The sequence below is a fragment of the Rhineura floridana genome, chromosome 3, assembly GCF_030035675.1.
Source record: "Rhineura floridana isolate rRhiFlo1 chromosome 3, rRhiFlo1.hap2, whole genome shotgun sequence".
NCBI classification, from domain to species: domain Eukaryota; kingdom Metazoa; phylum Chordata; class Lepidosauria; order Squamata; family Rhineuridae; genus Rhineura; species Rhineura floridana.
Window position 1 is genome coordinate 149,011,551 of NC_084482.1, and position 20,501 is coordinate 149,032,051.

The 20,501-nt window shown below is 43.6% G+C and overlaps 1 protein-coding gene across 1 annotated transcript in view; it reads right to left on the reverse strand.

The window, feature by feature from the left end:
• The window catches only part of DNAH12 (dynein axonemal heavy chain 12), a 292,017-nt gene that overhangs the window by 158,324 nt on the left and 113,192 nt on the right, over positions 1-20,501 (reverse strand). Inside the window, exons 30-34 of the mRNA XM_061618291.1 lie at positions 16,218-16,327; positions 10,763-10,946; positions 10,388-10,528; positions 9,524-9,607; positions 9,247-9,435 (exon numbers count right to left, since the gene is read on the reverse strand). Coding sequence (XP_061474275.1) covers positions 9,247-9,435; positions 9,524-9,607; positions 10,388-10,528; positions 10,763-10,946; positions 16,218-16,327 — 708 coding nt within the window. The remainder of the gene's footprint in view (positions 1-9,246; positions 9,436-9,523; positions 9,608-10,387; positions 10,529-10,762; positions 10,947-16,217; positions 16,328-20,501) is intronic.

Consider the following 20,501-nt stretch of genomic DNA (forward strand, 5'->3'; position numbering starts at 1 on the left):
CAAGATAATCTGAAGAGTCAAACAGATGATGCGAGCTCTCTTCCTCTTCGTCAGACTCCCTGCTCCATTCCGCTTCCCCCCCTTCCTGGGGTGATGAAGGGATCAACTGGATCAGCCTCAGCTTCAAGGGCACGTTGGACCCTACCTCTGGTGATGTCAAAGGGGTTAGGAAACAAGGCCCGTTGCTGTTCTGGACTAACCTAAAATGGAATACAGCAACTGAAGGATATAACTTGCTCAAAAAGAACAGAAGGAATAAAAAGGGAGGTGGAGTCGCGCTATATGTTAAAAATATATATCCCTCCACAGAAAAACAGGAAGATGAGCTTGGTAGTTCCATCGAGAGTATCTAGATTAAAATTAATGGGGCAAGTAATAAAAAGAATGTGGTGCTTGGAGTCTATTACCGACCACCCAATCAAGGAGAAGACGAGAATGTAACTTTTGAAAAGCAAATTGCCAATGTTTCAAGAAGGCATGATGTAGTAGTAATGAGGGACTTCAATTATCCTGATATCTGTTGGGAGACAAATTCTGCCAAACATGGCCCCTCCAAGAAATTTCTGACTTGTGGTGGAGATAACTTTCTCCTACAGAAAGTGGAGAAAGCAATCAGAGGATCAGCTATCCTGGACTTGATTCTAACCAACAGAGATGATTTGGTGGATGAAGTGGCAGTTACGGGAACTCTGGGGGAAAGTGACAACACCATACTTGAATTCTTGATTTTAACAGAAGCAAAAGCTGAATGTAGTGCACCCTGGACTTCAGGAAAACTGATTTTAATAAACTCAGAACAACTGTAAGTATGGTTCCATGGCAAGCCACCCTAATGAGAAAAGGGGTCCAAGATGGGTGGGAGTTCCTAAAAAAGGAAATTCTAAAAGCGCAGTAGCAAGCAATTCCAACAATGAAAAAAGGGGGGAAACAGCAGAAGAAGCCAATGTGGCTTCACAAAAAACGTAGAGAGGACCTGAAAACAAAAAAGGACACATACAGGAAGTGGAAAGAAGGCCAGGCCACAAAGGAAGAGTACAGGCAGGTATCACGGAATTGCAGGGATGGTGTCAGGAAGGCTAAAGCTGAGAAAGAGCTGAGGTTAGCGCGGGACACTAAAAGCAACAAAAAAGCGTTCTTCAGGTATGTCCATAGTAAAAGACAGAGAAAAGAAATGATGGCACAGCTATTCAATGAGGATGGCAAAATGATAACAGATGACAAAGAAAAGGCAGAAGTCCTCAATTCCTACTTTGGCTCAGTCTTCTCCCAAAAAAGGATCTGTGACCCTCCCGGGAAACATGAAGTAGAAGGGGCAGGATTGGAACTTGAGATTGACAGACAAATGGTCAAGGAATACCTAATCACTTTGAACAAGTTCAAATCGGCAGGGCCCGATAAACTGCATCCTAGAATATTGAAGGAACTGGCTGAAGAACTCTCAGAACCGCTGTCTATTATCTTTGTGAAATCATGGAGGACTGGTGTAGTGCCAGATGACTGGAGGAGAGCTAATGTTGTCCCTATCTTCAAAAAAGGCAAAAAGGAGGAACCAGGGAACTACAGACCAGTCAGCCTAACATCAATCCCTGAAAAAACCCTGGAGCAGATTATGAAGCAGTCAATCTGTAAACACATTGAAAACAATGCAGTGATTACTAGGAGCCAACATGGATTTATTATGAAGAACAAATCCTGCCAAACTAATCTTATCTCATTTTTTGATTGGGTAACCTCCCTTGTAGACTGTGGGAATGCTGTGGACATAATATACCTCGACTTCAGCAAAGCAGTTGGAATGGAATGCAGCTTCCAGGCTCTGTTGGTTATCAGCGGAAGCTGCACGTGAAGACGGAAGACTGATATAACAAGCTCATCTGTTAGCTGTCTGTTTAGCAGAAGAATGTGACTTCTTGGTATATTTGGAAGGGGCATGCTTGGAAGGCTTATGCTTAGATGACTTGGCTGTAGGCACGGCCTGAGTTGTTGGTGGCTGTGAAGGGAGTAGCAGCTGCACATCACCGATGAGCTGTGGTCCCGTAATTCTCTAGGTGCAGCGGAAGATAGCTCAGCTATGGTAAGCATGTACACCATGCAGAGGAGCAGTACCACGCAAGATATAAAATGTCCAATGAAGAAGTCCAATCATGTCACACATGAACAGACTACAAGCACAGGTAGAGGGGTGCGGTGGATTGAGGGAAGCCAGTAGAACACACCCACGGTAGAGGGGACCTCAAAACAGCCAACTACTTTTTACTTCTCCATTCCTCTCTTATTTTATTTTATTTCTATAGACCAGTGTTTCCCAAACTGTTTTTATTTTTTTGTTGCTGGACTACAGTTCCCATAATTCCTGACCATTGGCCATGCTGGCTGGGGCTGATGGGAGTTGTAATCCGGCAACAAAAAAATATAAAAGGTTTGGGAAACATTGCTATAGACTATGACTCCTGTAGTTCTTCCTTCCTTATTGGTCCTTCCCCTTCTCTCTGTTGTGTCCGTGCTTGTTCCTTTAATCTCTCTGTTGGCCCTATATCTAAAGAGGGGAGTCAACAAGGAGAGGCCCCAAATAGCCAGAGACAGACAGCACTGGAGACTGAGAAGGAAAAAAGGCGGGAGAGTGACAACCAAAACGGCAACCAGGAAAAAGAGAGGGAAAACAGCAACCGCAAATGGCCACCTATGAGGAAGAAGATAGGACAAAAATTGTGGGAATCACAAAATGGCGGCTCTATAGCACCAGCAAGTATAGCGGGGCAATAGCAAAAATGAAATTGGGTCAAGCAGCAAGGAGCAGCTGAAGTCTTGACTCCTGCATTCTTGCCTTTGGATACTAGGCGGCACTACTACCAACCTGAAGGTATGCTACCTGAAGGAAATGCCAGAAGCTGGGGAATATTCGCATTACAGTCTTCTAACAACTCTCAGCACCCTTAAGAAGTACAGTGAAATTCAGACTTATGGCTCCGATCCTTCTCTGCAGGGGTGGTGGACAGATAAAGATGGTCCGTCCCCAGAGACTAATGGGATCCACTGGATTCCTGAATGCCCTGGGGGAGTTCCCCGTAGATAGAGCAGGTGACCCTGTTGAAGCCCTTGTCACGCTGTGGAACAGTGAGGCGTGTGATGTTCATGTATTAGTGTATATATGGTAAGTGCTGTTTGTATAGGAGATACATGGTAAGTGGAATGAAAGAGGAGGGGGGAGTGAATGGGCAGTAGAATGCTGGATGATTGGCTGAGTGTTTAGAATGGCTGAGAGTATAAATGGAAGGATGACAGTTGAATCTGGGTGGACGTGAGTGGGTTGTTTTGGTGGGTTTTTGAGAGGAGATTGTGTGGAGAGTTGGTGGATGTGAGGAGAGTGTGGAGTTCGGATTAATACTAAGACAAGAATCATAGTAATAGATGAAACCATATGCTTATGTGCCTTTATAAAGTAATCTTGTTATCTCTGTTATTTAATAAATATATTTGGTTTACCAAAGGCCTGATCCTTGGCTGGGGTTCCACAGACCAGAAAGGAGGGTAAGGTAAATACCAAGGCTGAAGGGTAACAAATGGTGGCAGCGGTGAAGAGAATAACACCACAAGTATTCAGAGCAAACCAGGATTATCTGCATTGATACAAAGGGATTGGGACAGCTTAAGCACGCAGTCACAGAGGTAACCTGATAGAGAGACTCAGGCAGAGTCTCTGGGAATACGGGTTATAGGACGTGACTGGTGGTGCTGCCTAGCAGGGGGATCTGGTGAGGTCTATGCTAGAGCGGGGAGAGAAACCATAAAAAAGGACAGTCCGGACTGGTGGAGTCCCTGGTGGTGCCTAGTGACAGGCAGTAACCACGAGCAGGTAGGAACCTGACAGGGAGAGCCAGGGATGGGCGTCACAAGGTGCATCGGGCTTTTGACACGGTTGCCCCCGAGCTCCCTCTCCAGCATTGTGGAGCCCGGTTTGCACCTTGGTACACCAGTGAGTTAAGGGCAATGAAACAGGCTGGACGATGGCTAGAGTGCAAGTGGCAAAAGACATGCTGTGTGGCTGATCAGGCACAAGTAAAACATCATAACTGTGTCTACTGTGTGGTGGTGAGGGCAGTGAAGAAAGCCTGCTCGTCTGCCTCCATCACATCTTCAAGTAGCCGTCCAGTGGAGCTTATCTATATATTAAGGAGTCTATTGACATCAACTCCAGGAAATGGAGTTTTAGACCCTTCGGAGGCCCACTGTGAATTGTTTGCAAGGCACTTTGAGGTTCTCTCATCCGTAGCAGTCTTCATGCCCCATCCACATCTACTGTAGTCCCCAATGAGGTATCCAGTGCAACGTCTGCTGCAACTTCTTGAGAACGGTTTCAGTTGATGCGGCCTGATGACATAGACAAGGTGCTTGCGATGATGCAGCCAGCAACATGTCCTCTCAACCCTTGCCCTTCTTGGCTTATTAAAGCTTGCCGAAGGAGTATGACCAAGTGGATCCAGGGTGTGGTCAATGCATCATTGCAGGAGGGAGTGGTTCCAGCCACCCTAAAAGAGGCAGTGATCCGACCACTCCTGAAAAAGCCCACCCTGGATCTATTGGTCTGTGACAATTACTGACCAGTCACAAATACCCCCTTCTTAGCGAAGGTGATTGAGAGGGTTGTGGCACAGCAACTGCAAGTACTCTTGGATGAAACAGATTATCTTGACCCATTCCAGTCTGGGTTCACGCCTGGTTATGGGACTGAATCAGCCTTGGTCGCCTTGATGGATGACTTTTATTGGGAGGAGGACACGGGGAGTGCAGCCGTTACTCTTACTTGATCTCTCAGTGGCTTTTGATACCATTGACCATGGTATCCTTCTGGGCCGACTTGGTGAGATGGGTATCGGAGGCACTGTTTTACATTGGTTCCGATCCTATCTCCAGGGTCGTTTTCAGAAAATAGCATTGGGTGGTTGTCTTTCGGCCCCCTGGCAATTGTGCTGTGGAGTGCCGCAGGGTACCATCTTGTCGCCCATGCTGTGTAACATCTATTTGAAGCCCTTGGGAGAAGTCATCAGGAGATTTGCAGTGAGGTGTCAGCATGATACCCAGCTCTATTTCTCTGTAAAATCTGAATTGGGAGAGGCCGTGCAAGCCCTTCACAGCTGCCTGGATTCGGTGGTGGGCTGGATGAGGGCCAATAAACTGATCCTGAATCCTAGCAAGACAGAGGCACTGTGGGTTGGTGGCTCCAAAGTTTAGATAATTGGTCAGTTGCCTGCTTTGGATGGGGTCGTACTCCCTCTGAAAGCCAGGTCCGTAGTCTGGGGGTGCTCCTGGATCCATCATTGTCACTAGAGGCCCAGGTGACTTCTGTGGCTAGGAGTGTCTTACCAGCTTTGGCTAGTAAGACAGCTGCGGCCATTTCTGGACAGGGATAGCCTGACCACTGTTGTCCACGCACTAGTAATCTCTAGGCTTGATTACTGTAATGGGCTCTGTGTGGGGCTGCCCTTGAGGTTGGTCCGGAAGGTGCAGCTGGTGCAATATGCGACAGTGAGATTGCTCAAAATGCGGTGGCAAGACTGCTCACTGGGGCAGAGAGTATCACCAACATGTCACCCCACTGCTGAAAGAATTGCACTGGCTGCCCATTTGCTACCGGGCCAAGTTCAAGGTTCTAGTCTTGGGTGTACAAAGCCCTATACAGCTTGGGACCAGGATAACCGCCTTATTCCTTATATACCCAGTCGATCACTGCGCTCTGCAGATGAGGGCCTCCTGCAGATACCATCTTATCAGGAGGTCCCACACAACATAGGAAAAGGACCTTTAGTGTGGTGGCACCTACCCTGTGGAATTCCCTCCCCTTAAATATTAGACAGGCACCATCTCTGTTATCTTTTTGGCACCTATTGAAGACCTTCCTCTTTCAACAAGCTTTTTAAGTTGAGACCTTATCCTAGTCTGCGTCTGTGTTGGAATTTCTTTTTAATATGTTTTTTAACCTTTTAAAAAAAAACACCAATATTTTTTAATCTTTTTGTTAAGATGTCTTGAGAGCTTTTTAAAAAATGTTTTTAAAGATGTTTTGTTTTAATGTATTTTAAAGTCTGTTTTTATGATGTTTTAAAGTGTATTTAGTGCTTTTGTTTGCCGCCTTGGGATCCTGCTAGGAGGAAGGGCAGGATATAAATCAAATAATAAATAAATAATAAAATAAATAAAGAAACTACAATTCCCAGGATTCTTTGAGGTAAGCTATGACTGTTAAAGTGATATAAGAATTAAATTTATGGTGTAGATGTGATCTGGGGCAATGAACCACTGTGTCTCAATTTCTCCACTCTTCTGCCTCCTATATTTTTTCATTTTGTCCCTAACCTTGCGCTTAAGAGACAGGGAAGCTACTACTGTGTATAAACCTTTCCCTTCTTTCATTTTCCCCATAGCAAGGTTGTGTCTTTAAAGACTCCATCTCACAGTTCCTTATTTGGTGATCCTGTACCTTTAGACTCTTCCTGCTATACTAATTAAGTAATGGTCCAGGGTAGGCTTCTTGTATATGTGCATTATTAACCTGCTCTTTTCTGAATTTTTCTGTAGTGGCACTTAAAAGAACAAAAGCAGCTTTGAGACTTAAATTTATTTTACATTGGCATGCTATCACCTTTAAACCTTTATTCACTTATAAATAAATATTTCAATTGCAGCTGTAGTGTGTTTATTGCTGGCTGTCTGGTGCTTTTTTTGTTGTTATATGCTTTCAAGTCCATTACGACTTATGACGACCAAGCACACTATTTATTTATTTATTAAATTTATTAGTTGTCCATCTGGCTGGCTGTCCAGCCACTCTGGGTGACATAAAAAATGAAAACATACAAATACATTAAAACATTAAAAATCTCAAACAATAATAATAAAACCTAACCCACCCCAAAAGCCTGCCTGAAGAGCCAGGTCTTTAAGGCCCGGCGGAAGCTCATCATAGAGGGGGCATGGCAGAGATCATTTGGGAGGGAATTCCACAAAGTGGGGGCCACAATTGAAAAAGCCCTCTCCCTAGCCGATATCATAATGCCATTGTATAAATCTATGGTGCAGCCGCATTTGGAATACTGTGTAGAGTTCTGGTCGCCTCATCTCAAAAAGGATATTCTAGAGTTGGAAAAGGTTCAGAAGAGGGCAACCAGAATGATCAAGGGGATGGAGCGACTCCCTTACGAGGAAAGGTTGCAGCATTTGGGGCTTTTTAGTTTAGAGAAAAGGCGGGTCAGAGGAGACATGATAGAAGTGTATAAAATTATGCATGGGATTGAGAAAGTGGATAGAGAAAAGTTCTTCTCCCTCTCTCATAATACTAGAACTCGTGGACATTCAAAGAAGCTGAATGTTGGAAGATTCAGGACAGACAAAAGGAAGTACTTCTTTACTCAGCGCATAGTTAAACTATGGAATTTGCTCCCACAAGATGCAGTAATGGCCACCAGCTTGGATGGCTTTAAAAGAAGATTAGACAAATTCATGGAGGACAGGGCTATCAGCGGCTACTAGCCATGATGGCTGTGCTCTGCCACCCGAGTCAGAGGCAGCATGCTTCTGAAAACCAGTTGCCGGAAGCCTCAGGAGGGGAGAGTGTTCTTGCACTCGGGTCCTGCTTGCGGGCTTCCCCCAGGCACCTGGTTGGTCACTGTGAGAACAGGATGCTGGACTAGATGGGCCACTGGCCTGATCCAGCAGGCTCTTCTTATGTTCTTATGTTCTTAGTTCTCACCAGTCTAGCTGTTTTAACTGGTGGGATAGAGAGATGGCCTTTTGAGGCTGATCTTGTTGAGCGGCAGCCCTGATGATGTTGGAAGTGCTCCTTCAGATAGACTGGGCCGAAACCATATAGGGTTTTAAAGGTCAGAACCAACACCTTGAATTGGGCCCAGAAAACAACTGGTAACCAGTGCAACTCCTTCAGCACTGGAGTGATGTGATCTCGCCGGCGGCTGCCTTTGATCAGGCGAGCCGCCACATTCTGTACCAGTTGCAGCTTCCGGACCGTTTTCAAGGGTAACCCCACGTAGAGCGCATTACAGAAGTCTAGGCGACAGGAGACCAGGGCATGAACCACAGATAGGAGCAGATGGTTGGGAAGGTAGGGGCGCAGCCTCCATATCAGATGGAGTTGATACAGTGCTGCCCGGCTCACAGGCCAGACCTGAGCCTCCATGGACAGCTGGGAGTCAAGAATGACCCCCAGGCTGCGGACCTGGTCTTTCAGGGGCAATTGTACCCCACTGAGCACCAGGTCAACATCCCCCAACCTTCCCTTGTCTCCCACAAACAGTACCTCGGTTTTGTCAGGGTTCAGCTCTGGTCTCTGCAAAATTCCCTATATTATGCAAAGTTATTAAAGTCAGCCCAATTCTATCTGTGTGGACAATCATCTCGAGTAAAGATCCAAAGAGTAGTATTACTAATTCCCCAAAATTAGCTTTTTAGCAATATATGTGTGAGTCAAGTGTAACAGATCACAGAGATACAGTCCCATGCACTATCATTTGATTGCTTTCCCTCATGTAGTGACTTGTTACTTGGTGCTGAGTTATTCAGTATTATATGCTATTTTGGGGGCAACATGGAGATGGCTTTTTTGAAGGCAATGGGAAGAAAATTAGTTGTGCCAGGCCTGGGATTGGTGTAAAATCCTACTGTCAATGGGGGCCATGAATTGAAGGAGTATAAGATTTTGTGTAAGCATATTTCTCCCCAGTGTTGTCCATGTCTCCATCTCATATTGGCTGCTCTGCCAGACATTCTTCACCAGCAGAATGGATCTGATGGCATTTTAGGGGAGTTCCACCAGGATATCTGTCCTGACAGTGTATCTCAAGCTCTTCCTGTGTTGTGGGGGTTGTACCAGGTTCTCTGCCAGTAGATCTTGTGCAAAGGATTGTGCTCTGAATTAATGGCTGCTAAAATAAAATGTTGGCACTATTATACACTGATATTGTAATATCTAATAAGTGTAGCTCACATAAAGGTTTGGATCCCAGTCCCAATGTCTGCAATGGGATTTCCCATTCTCTTCTTCCCAGTGTAGTTCTCTACAGCCCCTGAAAAGCCTCTCCTGAGGAAAGGCTTGGGAGAACAGATAGAAATCAGGCAGAGGCACCTTGTGCAATTAGAACAGGAGACTGCAGTGGAAAGGAGAGGACTTCTGCTTACAAAATTGTAGGTCCAACCCACAGACTTGACATATTTTCTTGAGAACAACCTCCAACCTACTTTGCATTTTTTCTGACGCATTCGTAATGCAGGTGGTATTAACCAATTAAAAAGTTCTTGAAGAAGTTCTTGATGCTCCTTTTGGTCCAGGGGTTCAGGAAGTGTGCTCAACCAGGAAGTTACAAGTGGCATCCAGCCCAACTGTAAAGGCTCCAAGTAAATCATTCCACAACGACTGACTGTAGCAGGCTATAGGAAAATAATATTTTTTCCTTAAAATCTCATGATATCTCCAATTTCAAGTACAGTAAAGTATTTGAACTTCCTTTTAACCTACCGAAGCCTGAGACAGGTCCATAGCTTCGAAAATGAGGCTCATCTGAGGTGACATTTGAATGATTTCGCCACTCATCAAACAAAGCTAGGAACAAAAATACAAAAGCACACACCCAGTTTTAGACTGAAGAGTACAGATCTGCTGCAAGTTTTATGCACTAGAAAGTCCAGCTGGTTTAACCTCAACTTGAAATTGGTGTGTGTGTGTGTAGACTTTACTAGAATATTTGAGTAACTTGTCTCATTTATTGGACTTTCAAGATATCCAGTTATTCTTTCAGCAAATATTACTTGCTTGCCTATTATTAAATTTGGAAATACACTCAGTTGTACCATTTATTAATAGTCTGCTTTGGGCGATAGCTCTGCTCAGTTTTTAAATAAGCCCATTATTACTGGGTAGTTGTTTTAGATGCTTAGGATCTTCTCTAATACTATAGTTTCTCTGTACAATTAAATTGTTTTGACAAAAGACCTCGCTGCTTATATATCTACTCTGCTACTGGGATTCTGTTCTAGTCCTTCCTGTTTCCCCTTTCCTGTGTGTGTGTTCACTCCCTTTTTCTTGTTAAACCCTATATGAATCTGTGGTTAACAGCTGTACTGTTGCTGGACAAAGATAGCTGAAGATGAATAACCTGCACAAAGCCATTGTAAATGAAGTTTACATTTGCAGAAATGGGGTTGTTATTTCTGTACTGGGGATAATAGGGTTTTTTAAAATCAAAACAGTATCATTTGTTTCATATATTTCTGCTGATGAAATCAAGGCTCAAGAAAATTATTAGTGAGGAAAAAAGAATACATTTTGAATTCCTTGATCATCTTTATAATTGCTTTTAGTGTTGTATCACTTAGGCACTACCTTTTTGTTGTCGTCCAACACGGTGTTCATGCTCTCTATCCAAAGGGTATCAATAGGACCATCAAAAACAACCCATTTGCGGTCGGGTGTTTCAGTTAAAGCAAATTCTCGAAAAGTGTTGGCAACTATGCCATCTGCCCACTAAATTGAATGACAAAAGACTTTTTTTAAAAGTTTGAAGGAAACATTTAAAGGGACCTATTTCTGTAATTGATTTGGATTACTTAGCCAAAGCTGTTCCCAAATGTGTGCAATTTTATGGAGCTGTACAAATATAGTGAAGGGCTTATATGGTTTATTACTGTATGGTAATTTCTCTCTCTCTCTTCCACCCCCCTTTATTTTAAGATAAACGAAGGTATATCAAATGCTCACCTCATGAGATACTGGATCAAATCGTCCAAAAAGCTGACCCATAGTAATAGCTTTTGGATTCACAGTTCTGTGTATTACCCTTTCTTCATCCCCATACCCGCGTTGATTCATAAGGGTAAGTGTATCTGCCAACACGTGTAAAACTTTTGTCTTCCCTGCAAAAGGCTCACCTACAAGCATAAAACTGATAAATAAAAAGTTGTTGTTCAGTATCATCCTTTCTGCCAAGAATTCAGTTGGGTTACTCACTTTACTAAACATGAACATATACTTAAACATTTATTATCGCAAGAACTAGAAACTATAAAAGGAACTATAGAAAGGTAAGGAGTCAGGTGGCAGAAGTACAATGAGTTTTCATTATCTTACTGCAAGGGAAACAATGTCAACTTAAAAAGACCAACTCTATATTTCTAATGCTGGAAGATCTCATTTTCCAGATGCCTTTCTGCTTAAAGATTTTTTAAGAGTGTCAATCCTTTCCTGAATCAAGCTCTGTCATCATCAGACACTTCCAACATGAACATACATAGACATCCCAATGAGAAGCAACCAGAAAGGGGGATTTGGAAGGAAGCCTTGTCTCAAATAGGTACTCTGAATGTTAATTGGCTGGTTACATAGTAAGTGAGGTCATGCAAATCATAGAACAGTATGCAGATGTATCCATGACAGAAAGCTATATCTGCATGTTGTTCTATGATTTATTAGTACACCTTGCTTGGCTGCTCTCAAGTAGCCTAAGCCAAAAATGACACTGTCCTTCACATCTCTTTTCTTAAAAGGCAGATCCAGGAAATTCAAAGGAAGCCTTTCCCTTTGCTTAAAGCAGAGCTTCCTCTTTGACTTGAGAGAGTTCAGGAAGTGTTCCAATATACATAGTATAGATAGTAGTGGTTGGTCTGATGTGGTGGAGCTGCACTGACTAGTCTCTCCCACAGCATCCACACTTGCAGAGCAAACATCTGCAGGGAGGGGGCCTTCATTCATACAGCGTGTTGTTTGACGATGTGTACAGTCCATTTAATTCAGTGTCCTATTTTTAGCCACCATCTCACATTCTCCTAGCCCCATAAAGAAAAATCATAGTATCAGTTAAGGAGGAATTTGAGGTCTGCTTCATCCAGGCAAGTCTGTGGATCCTAAGGGCACCAGAGGACCTCAATGTGAATGTTCCAATGTAATTCATTGTTCTAACTAGGGTCCAGTTCTATTCAGTAGGGGCTAGGATGGTGGGACGGAGCCACCCTCTCATCAACAATGTAGTTGCAGCTTATCTGGATGAGGCTGGGGTGGGGCAGGTGATGGCAATATCCAGGCACACTGGTAGAATCCTCCTACCAGGGTGCCAATACAGCCCTGACTTCACTGCTGCCCTGAAATACACACATATATGAGAACATTCATTAGTAGGCAAAAAACCTTGCGGTTTAAAAACGTACCGATAGCCAACAGATATTTCTATCAAACTTTAAAAAGCAGGGAAATTGGGCAGCTATAGTGAATGCACCAGGGGAGCAGGAGACTTGACCTCCTCTCTGAGATACTGGACTGCCCTACAAATTTGTCAAAATGCAAACGCAATTTGGGTTGGTCTTTCACAGTCCAATCCACTTCCTGTGTAGCTTGGAAGAATTTGGTAACATGTGCCTCTGAGCATATGGTGAGTGGTGGCAACACCTGCCATCTCCGAAGAGGGAGAATTATATTTTTGTATGTTTGTTGGTGTTCTTCTTACTTTGCTTCTTTCCTGAGTTACTATTGTTTCTACAGAGAAACTAATCTAGAAAATTTTATTTCCTTCATTATTCATCCTAGAAACCTGCGTCAAATTTATGTCTATTAATTTCAAAGCCTTTTTATTGGTCAATGCCATATGATGGTGAAGACAGCCTTTTGTGTTTCAAATTGGAGGTTATGTTCTATTTCTATTTTGGGTGCATTAACAGTTGAATCTGAAACTGTAGTTTGATGTAAAATCAGACTGATTACAATATGTTGCTACTTAAGCAATGACTCCAGGTGTTGGAAAAAACAAACTTAGTCTGCCCAAGATGTATGTTTTCAGCCTGCTATGTTTAAACCACTTCATTTAAGGCAACGTGGGCACAGTCAATTAAAAACATAGAGCACACCTAGCATTTTGCCAAAATATATTTCACCTCCCACTGTTTTATCTTGTGCATATCGAGACACTCCTGATGTCCACTGGAGACTATTCTGCAGAATAGTCAGTGCCATTATTCCACAATTATTTTTGGAGTTTTTTTAGTGTAAATTTTGCAAAGTGTTGCTGTACTTCACATATTCACAGAAATAGAAACAAAAGAAAACGATTTCCTATAGGAAACTTCACTAAAATTGCAAAGGAAATCAGACATATTTAAAGTGACTATCTGAACTATATCAACTGTCTGAATAATGTTGCTTCCTCCCTGTAAGACAAGATCAGCACAGCACATGTCTTCTTCCTACTATCTGGGCTGATTGCAGGTGTTGCCACCATTCACCATATGCTCAGAGGCACATGTTACCAAATTCTTGAAAGCTACACTTTTTGACAAATTTGTAGGGCAGTACAATATCTCAGAGAGGTGAGATTTCCTGCTCCCCTGGTGCATTCACGATAGCTGCCCAATTCCCCTGCTTTTTTAAGTTGGATAGAAATATCTGTTGGCTACAGGTATGTTCTTAAACTGCAAGGTTTATTTTACCTATTAGTGAATTTCTCTGCTTTTTAATCCGGAAGGTAAGAACTAGGATCCTGTGTAAGTTTGCTGAGAATGCATTGATCATTTGTATGCTTATTGAGTTCAGTGGGATTTACTCCCCTGCAATCATGCTTAGGATAGGTGAAACTGACCACAGGGGATGGGAAGGAGGGAACAGGGGAGGAGGGGGATGGGAGCAGGCAGAAGGGGGACAGGACAGGTTTGATCATTTGCATGTTTATTGAGTTCAGTGGGATTTACTCCAACGCAATCATGCTTAGGATAGGTAAAACTGACTGGGGGGGAGGGAGGGCTGGAGCGGGGAATGAAAAAGAAAGAAGAGGAGAGGGGAGGAAGAAGGGAGAGGAAAGGGGAAGGAGGGGAAAGGCAGGTCTGATCATTTGCATGCTTATTGAGTTAAAAGGCGATTTACTATGCAATCATGGTTAGGAGAGATAAAACTGACCATGGGGGTGGAGGAGCGGGAGGGGAGAGGAGAGGGAAGGGAAGGAAGGGAGGGGAGAAGAGAGCAAAAGGAGGGGGAGGGGGAAGGAGGGGGTTGGAGGGGGAGGGGCAAAGGGAGGGCATGTTTGATCATATGCATGTCTATTGAGTTCTGTGGTATTTACTCCAGTGCAAACATGCTTAAGATAGGTAAAACTGACCAGGGGGAGGGGAGGGGAGGAGGAGATTGGGTGGGTGGGCACTGGGCAGAGAGGAAGCCCCTTTCCTTTCCAAAAGGAAAACACTGTGAACAGTATCATTGCTTTTCAGCGTTTCCCCCATCTTTTTATTCTACAGCAGGCAGATGAAGCCTCCCACCCAAATTTAAACCAAAGCTTTCCCTGGCCACATCCACACCAGGCCTTTAGTTCACTTTGGGCAGTCATGGCTTCTCTCAAAGAATCCTGGGAAGTGTAGTTAGTGAAGGGTGCTGAGAGTTGCTAGGAGATGCCCTGTTCCCCTCACAGAGCTTTAATCAGAGTGGCTGACTGTTAAACCACTCTGGCCACTGGAGCTCTGTCAGGGGAATAGGAGTCTCCTCTCAGCACCCTTCACAACCTACACTTTGCAGGATTCTTTGGGGGAAGCCATGACTGTCTCAAGTGAAATCAAAGTCTGGTGTGGGTGTGGCCCCCTGATTAGGCAAGCCCAGCAGCTGTGAGTCTGGCTTTTAGAACACTGACAGTTGGTTCTTACTGAGAGTGCCTGACATTATCATTGAGTTCAAGCCAAAATTTCTTAAATTAATTAAAAATCAGCCAGGCATTTTTTTTAACTTAAACTGCAGAAGATGAAGGTCAGAGTATGGGGCAAGGTCAGTATTAGGATTACAGGTACTCTGTGACCATGGCTGATATTTAATGAATTTCAACAGATTATGAGAACTCTGACAGAAAAAAGTACAATGGGGAACTGGTTCCCCCCCCTCTTTTTAGACTTTGAACTCTCAATTTTCTGACTGTTTTGTGTATCACCATGAAAATTTACAGGGTTGTTAAGCAAGCATTTCTGAGTTCAGGACTAAGTTTTGTAAGGTTTTGTTTTCAAATGAGCTTATGGGAAGCATCAGAATGGGAAGGGGTGTATTTTCAATTTAACATCGCGGAATGTGAAAAATCCACACTGGCTATAGTATACAGCCACTCTTGTGGCTGTATAATTTTACTAATATAATGCATTTTATTATTTTTTTAAAGAATATGTGGATTTTATGCATATTTCTCCCTAATATAAACATTTTTGTATTCATTATTTGTTTGGAGAACTGCATAACAAAATGCGAATTTTCATAGAAATCTGTGTTCCTGTTTGCTTGTTGTTTTGGAAAATAAAGATTCAATAGATCTGCATTAAAATTCAAACCAAACCAAATTTCTCCCTGTTCCCTAATTAGTGGTAATTTCAGCTCTGCTTCCTGCAAGGATCGGCTGCATGATCAAATTCCTCAGAAGGAACTCGGTCATGCAGCCAACTGAGCAGCATCTCCACCTGCCCCATATTTGATATCACATATGACATCGAGTATGGAGCAGTTGGGAATGGTTTGGGGAAAACAACCTTGTGGGCCAAATTGGGGCCTGTGCTGGGCCAAATCTGGCCTACAGGCTAAAGGTTTCCCACCCCTGTTCATATTGACATACACAAGCAACTTCAGTAGCCTGGCTCAAACAACTAAAATGATAGCAGCAATACTAAGCTTTTATTTAAAGGTTGAGACAGGGGCTCTGTGGCAACCCATAAAAGAACCAGAAGTTGAATTGGAGGTTATGGAATAATTATCACCCTTACAAGCATGGACTCTAAACCATAATCTATTACCATTTTAAAAATGCAGAGTACAACTGAAGCAAGTATCTTCCTATTCACTTATGAAGCAAAATGTTCTGCACATGTGATGACTGATGCATGTGTGAAACAATCCACTACTTACAGCTACAGTCCAGCCCACAGGTACATATACTCAACCCATTGTCTAGAATAGGATTTATTTATTTATTTATTTATATACCACCCCATAGCCGAAGCTCTCTGGGCGGTTTACAGCAATTAAAAACATTAAAAACAAATATACAAATTTTAAAACACAAAAACAACTTAAAAGCACAATTTAAAACAATTTAAAAAACAATTTAAAGACACATGCTAAAATACCTGGGAGAAGAGAAGACTTAAAATATCTGTATTATAAAGCTAGATTACAGCCAATTCTTACAAAGGCTATTTATCACAAATATACTTACCCATGTCTAACTATCATCATTTCATAGGTCTGTATAATCTTTTCTAGAAAAACTTTAACAGGCTGAACTTTATGCTCTTTACAGCATTCATTTGCACATTCCAGAAAATCCTGAAATACAATTTAAAAAATTAAAACCTGTATTTTCCTCTCTTTCTGGAATGCACAGTACACATACTTTTACTTAAAAGGTTAACATTCAGTGTTCCTTCTTTTTCTTAAAATACAAATCACATATTTCAAATTGTTCATTAAGTCTTTCAGCTGAGTTTTAACTATTATTTATTACTAGATAATAGTGATCTAAATTTAACAAAGAGAAAAAACAGATGAAGTTATGCAGGAAAATATCATGAGATTTAGAGGAATGAACAGAATTTTGTAATGTCCTCATATAGCCACAAAAGGAATTCTGCTATGTAGCTGTTGGGTTAAAAAACAAAGACTTGGCAGGATATCATCAAGAAATAAGAATGAGAAGAGCCCTGGAACTCATCTAGTCTTTGTGCACTCTAAAATTGAGCAAAATCATAGGAACTTATTGGACAATCCTATACATGTTATTCAGAGCTTTAGACTGCAATCCTATACACATTTACCTGAGAGTAAGTTGTGATGTCACCTGTTTACATGTTTATTGTTCATGGTAAGTAGTGTTTGAGGGTGAGTGGAATGAGTGACAGGGAGTGGGTATTTGCATATGGATGGTGATTGGCTGAGAGAATGTGGGGGAAGGATAGAAGTGTGATGTGTTGAGGGAGTGAAGTGTGCTTGAGGAATTCTGTAAAAGAAATAGTTAGAGGTAGAGTTTAGGTTCAGTTAGTTCCATGGCAATTGAAGATAGAGATAAAAAGTTACAGCATCTAGGAGAGTGATTCCCAAACTTTTTTCCCCATGGACCATTTGAAAATTGCTGAGGGACTTGGTGAACCACTTAATGATTTTTCTCCCTGTTGTAGCAACTGTAATTCCACAAAATTCAAATTGCAGTACAGTACAATACAATATAGTAAGAGAAGGAATAAAAATATAACCAAAAATCAATATGAATTGTACCATTGGTCTCACCTGAAAGGTGATTTTCATAGGAAGGGGCCATCACTGTGGGAAACAGTTCCACCTATCGTGCGAAGGCAAGAATGTTTTTTGAAGTCAAGACTAGGGACGTCATGCCCCTCCCACTCTCCAGTTCATTCGTAGCGAGTCTAAAAGAGATATCTAAAAATACAAGAACAAGGCCAACAGGCCCGCCAGGAAAATAACATAATAGTCACATGCATAACAACATGACTCTAACATAACTTCATAACATAACAGAACTAAAAGTCTTGACTTCACTCTTACATTTAAATATAATATGGAAACAATAACATGTAACCCATTGATAAAATCACTAGTCATCCTCCAACTGGGAGGGTCGTGATGGCCCCTTCCTATGAAAATCACCTTTCAGGTGAGACCAATGGTACATTTTCCATAGGAAGTGGGCCATCACTGTGGGATGTACCAAAGCAACCCATATAGGGAGGGACCACCCACATGTTAATCCTCATTAAGAACCTGTTGCAACACTCGTCTGCCAAAAGAAGCATCAGCAGAGGCATAATGATCAATTTTATAATGCCTTATAAACGAGTGTGGGGAAGACCAGACTGCGGCCCTACAAATATCGGCAACAGGAGCATTAGTGGCAAAAGCAGCCGAGGTGGCAGCTGACCTGGTAGAATGAGCCGTTATACTAGCTGGAACTGACAGCTTCAGGGACTCATATGCTAAGATAATGCATGCCCTTAACCAACGGGATAAGGTAGGATTGGATACTTTATGCCCCATAGACCTTGGATGAAAGGATACAAACAGAGACTCCGTTCGTCGAATCTCTTGGGTCCTAGACAGGTAGGTCTTGAGAGCCCTCCGGACATCTAACGAATGCCAAGCCTTTTCAAGAGGATGGGTAGGATCCGGGCAAAAGGAAGGCAACACAATGTCCTGGTTGCAATGAAAAACTGAATCGACCTTGGGACGAAAGGAAGGGTCAGTCTTCAGCACAACAGAGTCCTTATGGAAGACGCAGAGGTGTCTAGCAGAAGACAATGCGCCCAACTCCGAAACGCGTCTGGCAGATGTGATTGCAATCAGAAACAGCACCTTGAAGGACAGTATGCGTAGGGGCACAGTCCTGATGGGTTCAAACGGAGGGCGTTGCAAAGCCTGCAGGACTTTCGGCAAAGTCCATGAGGGGAACCGATGGACAACAGCCGGAGAGCGTAGGGCGACTCCCCTCAAAAAACGTTTGATGAACGGATGTGAGGAAATATGATCTCCAGGAGAGGACACTGAGAGAATGGATGACAGAGTAGACACATGTCGACGTAGAGTGTTGGGTCGAAGTCCCATCATAAAGCCACTATGGAGAAATTGGAGCACCTGGTGCACATTGGCCTGGGATGGATCGTGGTGGTGGGACTGACACCACTTGGAGAAGGCCACCCAGGTATGTTGATAAATTCGAGTGGTAGATGGTCTTCTCGAGGCCAAAATAATATCAATCACAGCGTCAGACAGTCCAGCTGACCTCAAATGTCTCCGTTCAAACGCCACGCTGTTAGATTGAACCAAGTAGGGTCCTGGTGCAGTACTGGACCCTGGGATAGAAGGTCTGGCGTTACTGGAAGTGTCCAAGGATCCATCATTGACATTGCCAGAAGATCTGAGAACCACGGTCGGCATGGCCAAAATGGTGCTATCAGAACCAGCTGTGCCCTTTCGGTTTGCGCCTTCCTCAAGGTTTTGGCTAACAATGGTATGGGAGGAAAGGCGTACAATAGACCGTCTGGCCAGGGTGTTGTCAGAGCATCCACTGCTTCTGCTGTTGAGTCCAGGTATCGGGCAAAGTACCTTGGAAGCTGGCAATTGTGACTGGAAGCAAACAGGTCGACTGAGAGGGCGCCGAACCGACACTGGAGACGATGGAAAATGGCTGGATGAAGTTTCCATTCTCCCGGGAAGACCTGTTGTCTGCTGAGCCAGTCTGCTGTCACATTCCAAATCCCTCTGAGGTGCTCTGCTTTCAGGGATTGTAGATGTTGTTCTGCCCAGACAAAGATGAGGGAGGCTAAGTCCTGCAGAGGACGAGACCTGGTGCCCCCCTGTCTGTTCAAATGTGATTTTACACACGTGTTGTCTGTTCGAATGAGCACATGATGCAAAGGGGACAGAGACTGAAAATGACATAGAGCCAAGTGGACAGCCTTTAGTTCCAGCCAGTTGATGCTTCGAGATTGCTCTGCGTTGGGCCAGACCCCCTGAACGTACTGGGAGTTGCAGTGGGCTCCCCAACCTATGAGGCTGGCGTCTGTGGTCACGACGGTTCTGCGGGGTTCTCTGAACGACGTGCCCTTGGAGAGGTGTTGAACCTTGGTCCACCAGCGGAAGGAGAGGCGCAGAGCGGGGTTCAAACGAACTTTGCGATGGTTGGAGCTGGCAATGTCTTTTTGAAAAGGCAACAGAGTCCACTGAAGGGGCCGAGTGTGAGCTCGAGCCCAGGGCACAATGTGGATTGTGGAGATAAACATCCCGAGCGCTCTGGCGAGAAGCATGACGTCTGCGGATGTTTGTTGCATCAGGGACCTTGCGATGCTTGTGATGGCAGTGATGCGATCTGGAGCCAGGAAGACCATTGCCTGCAGCGTGTCCAACATTGCCCCAAGGTGTAGTAGGCGTTGGGTTGGTTGGAGATGGCTTTTGTCGAAGTTGACAAGCCAGCCGTAGGTCTGCAAAACATTGAGGGTGATCATTAAATGATGATGAGCCAGCTCTTCAGACTTGGCCCGTATGAGCAGATCATCCAAATATGGGTAGATATGAACCCCTTGGGTCCGAAGGTAAGCCACTAGGATGAGTAGCACCTTGGAAAATACTCTTGGAGCAGAGGAGAGGCCAAATGGCATCGCTCTATCTTGAAAATGATGGTGGCCAAAGGCAAACCGAAGAAACTTTCTGTGGGCTATGCAAATGGGTACATGGAGATACGCTTCCTTAAGGTCGATAGAAGCCAGGAAGTCTCCTTCATGCAGACTCTCGGTAATGGAATGGAGAGATTCCATTTTGAACCTGCGGTATGTTACAAAACGGTTGACAAACTTGGGATCCAATACCGCCCTCCAAGATAAATCTCGTTTTGGCACAGCAAATAGGAGGGAGTACACCCCTTCCGATCTCTCAGTTGTGGGAACTGGCTCTATTGCCGCTATGTGCAAGAGGTGATGTATAGCTGTCTGCATGA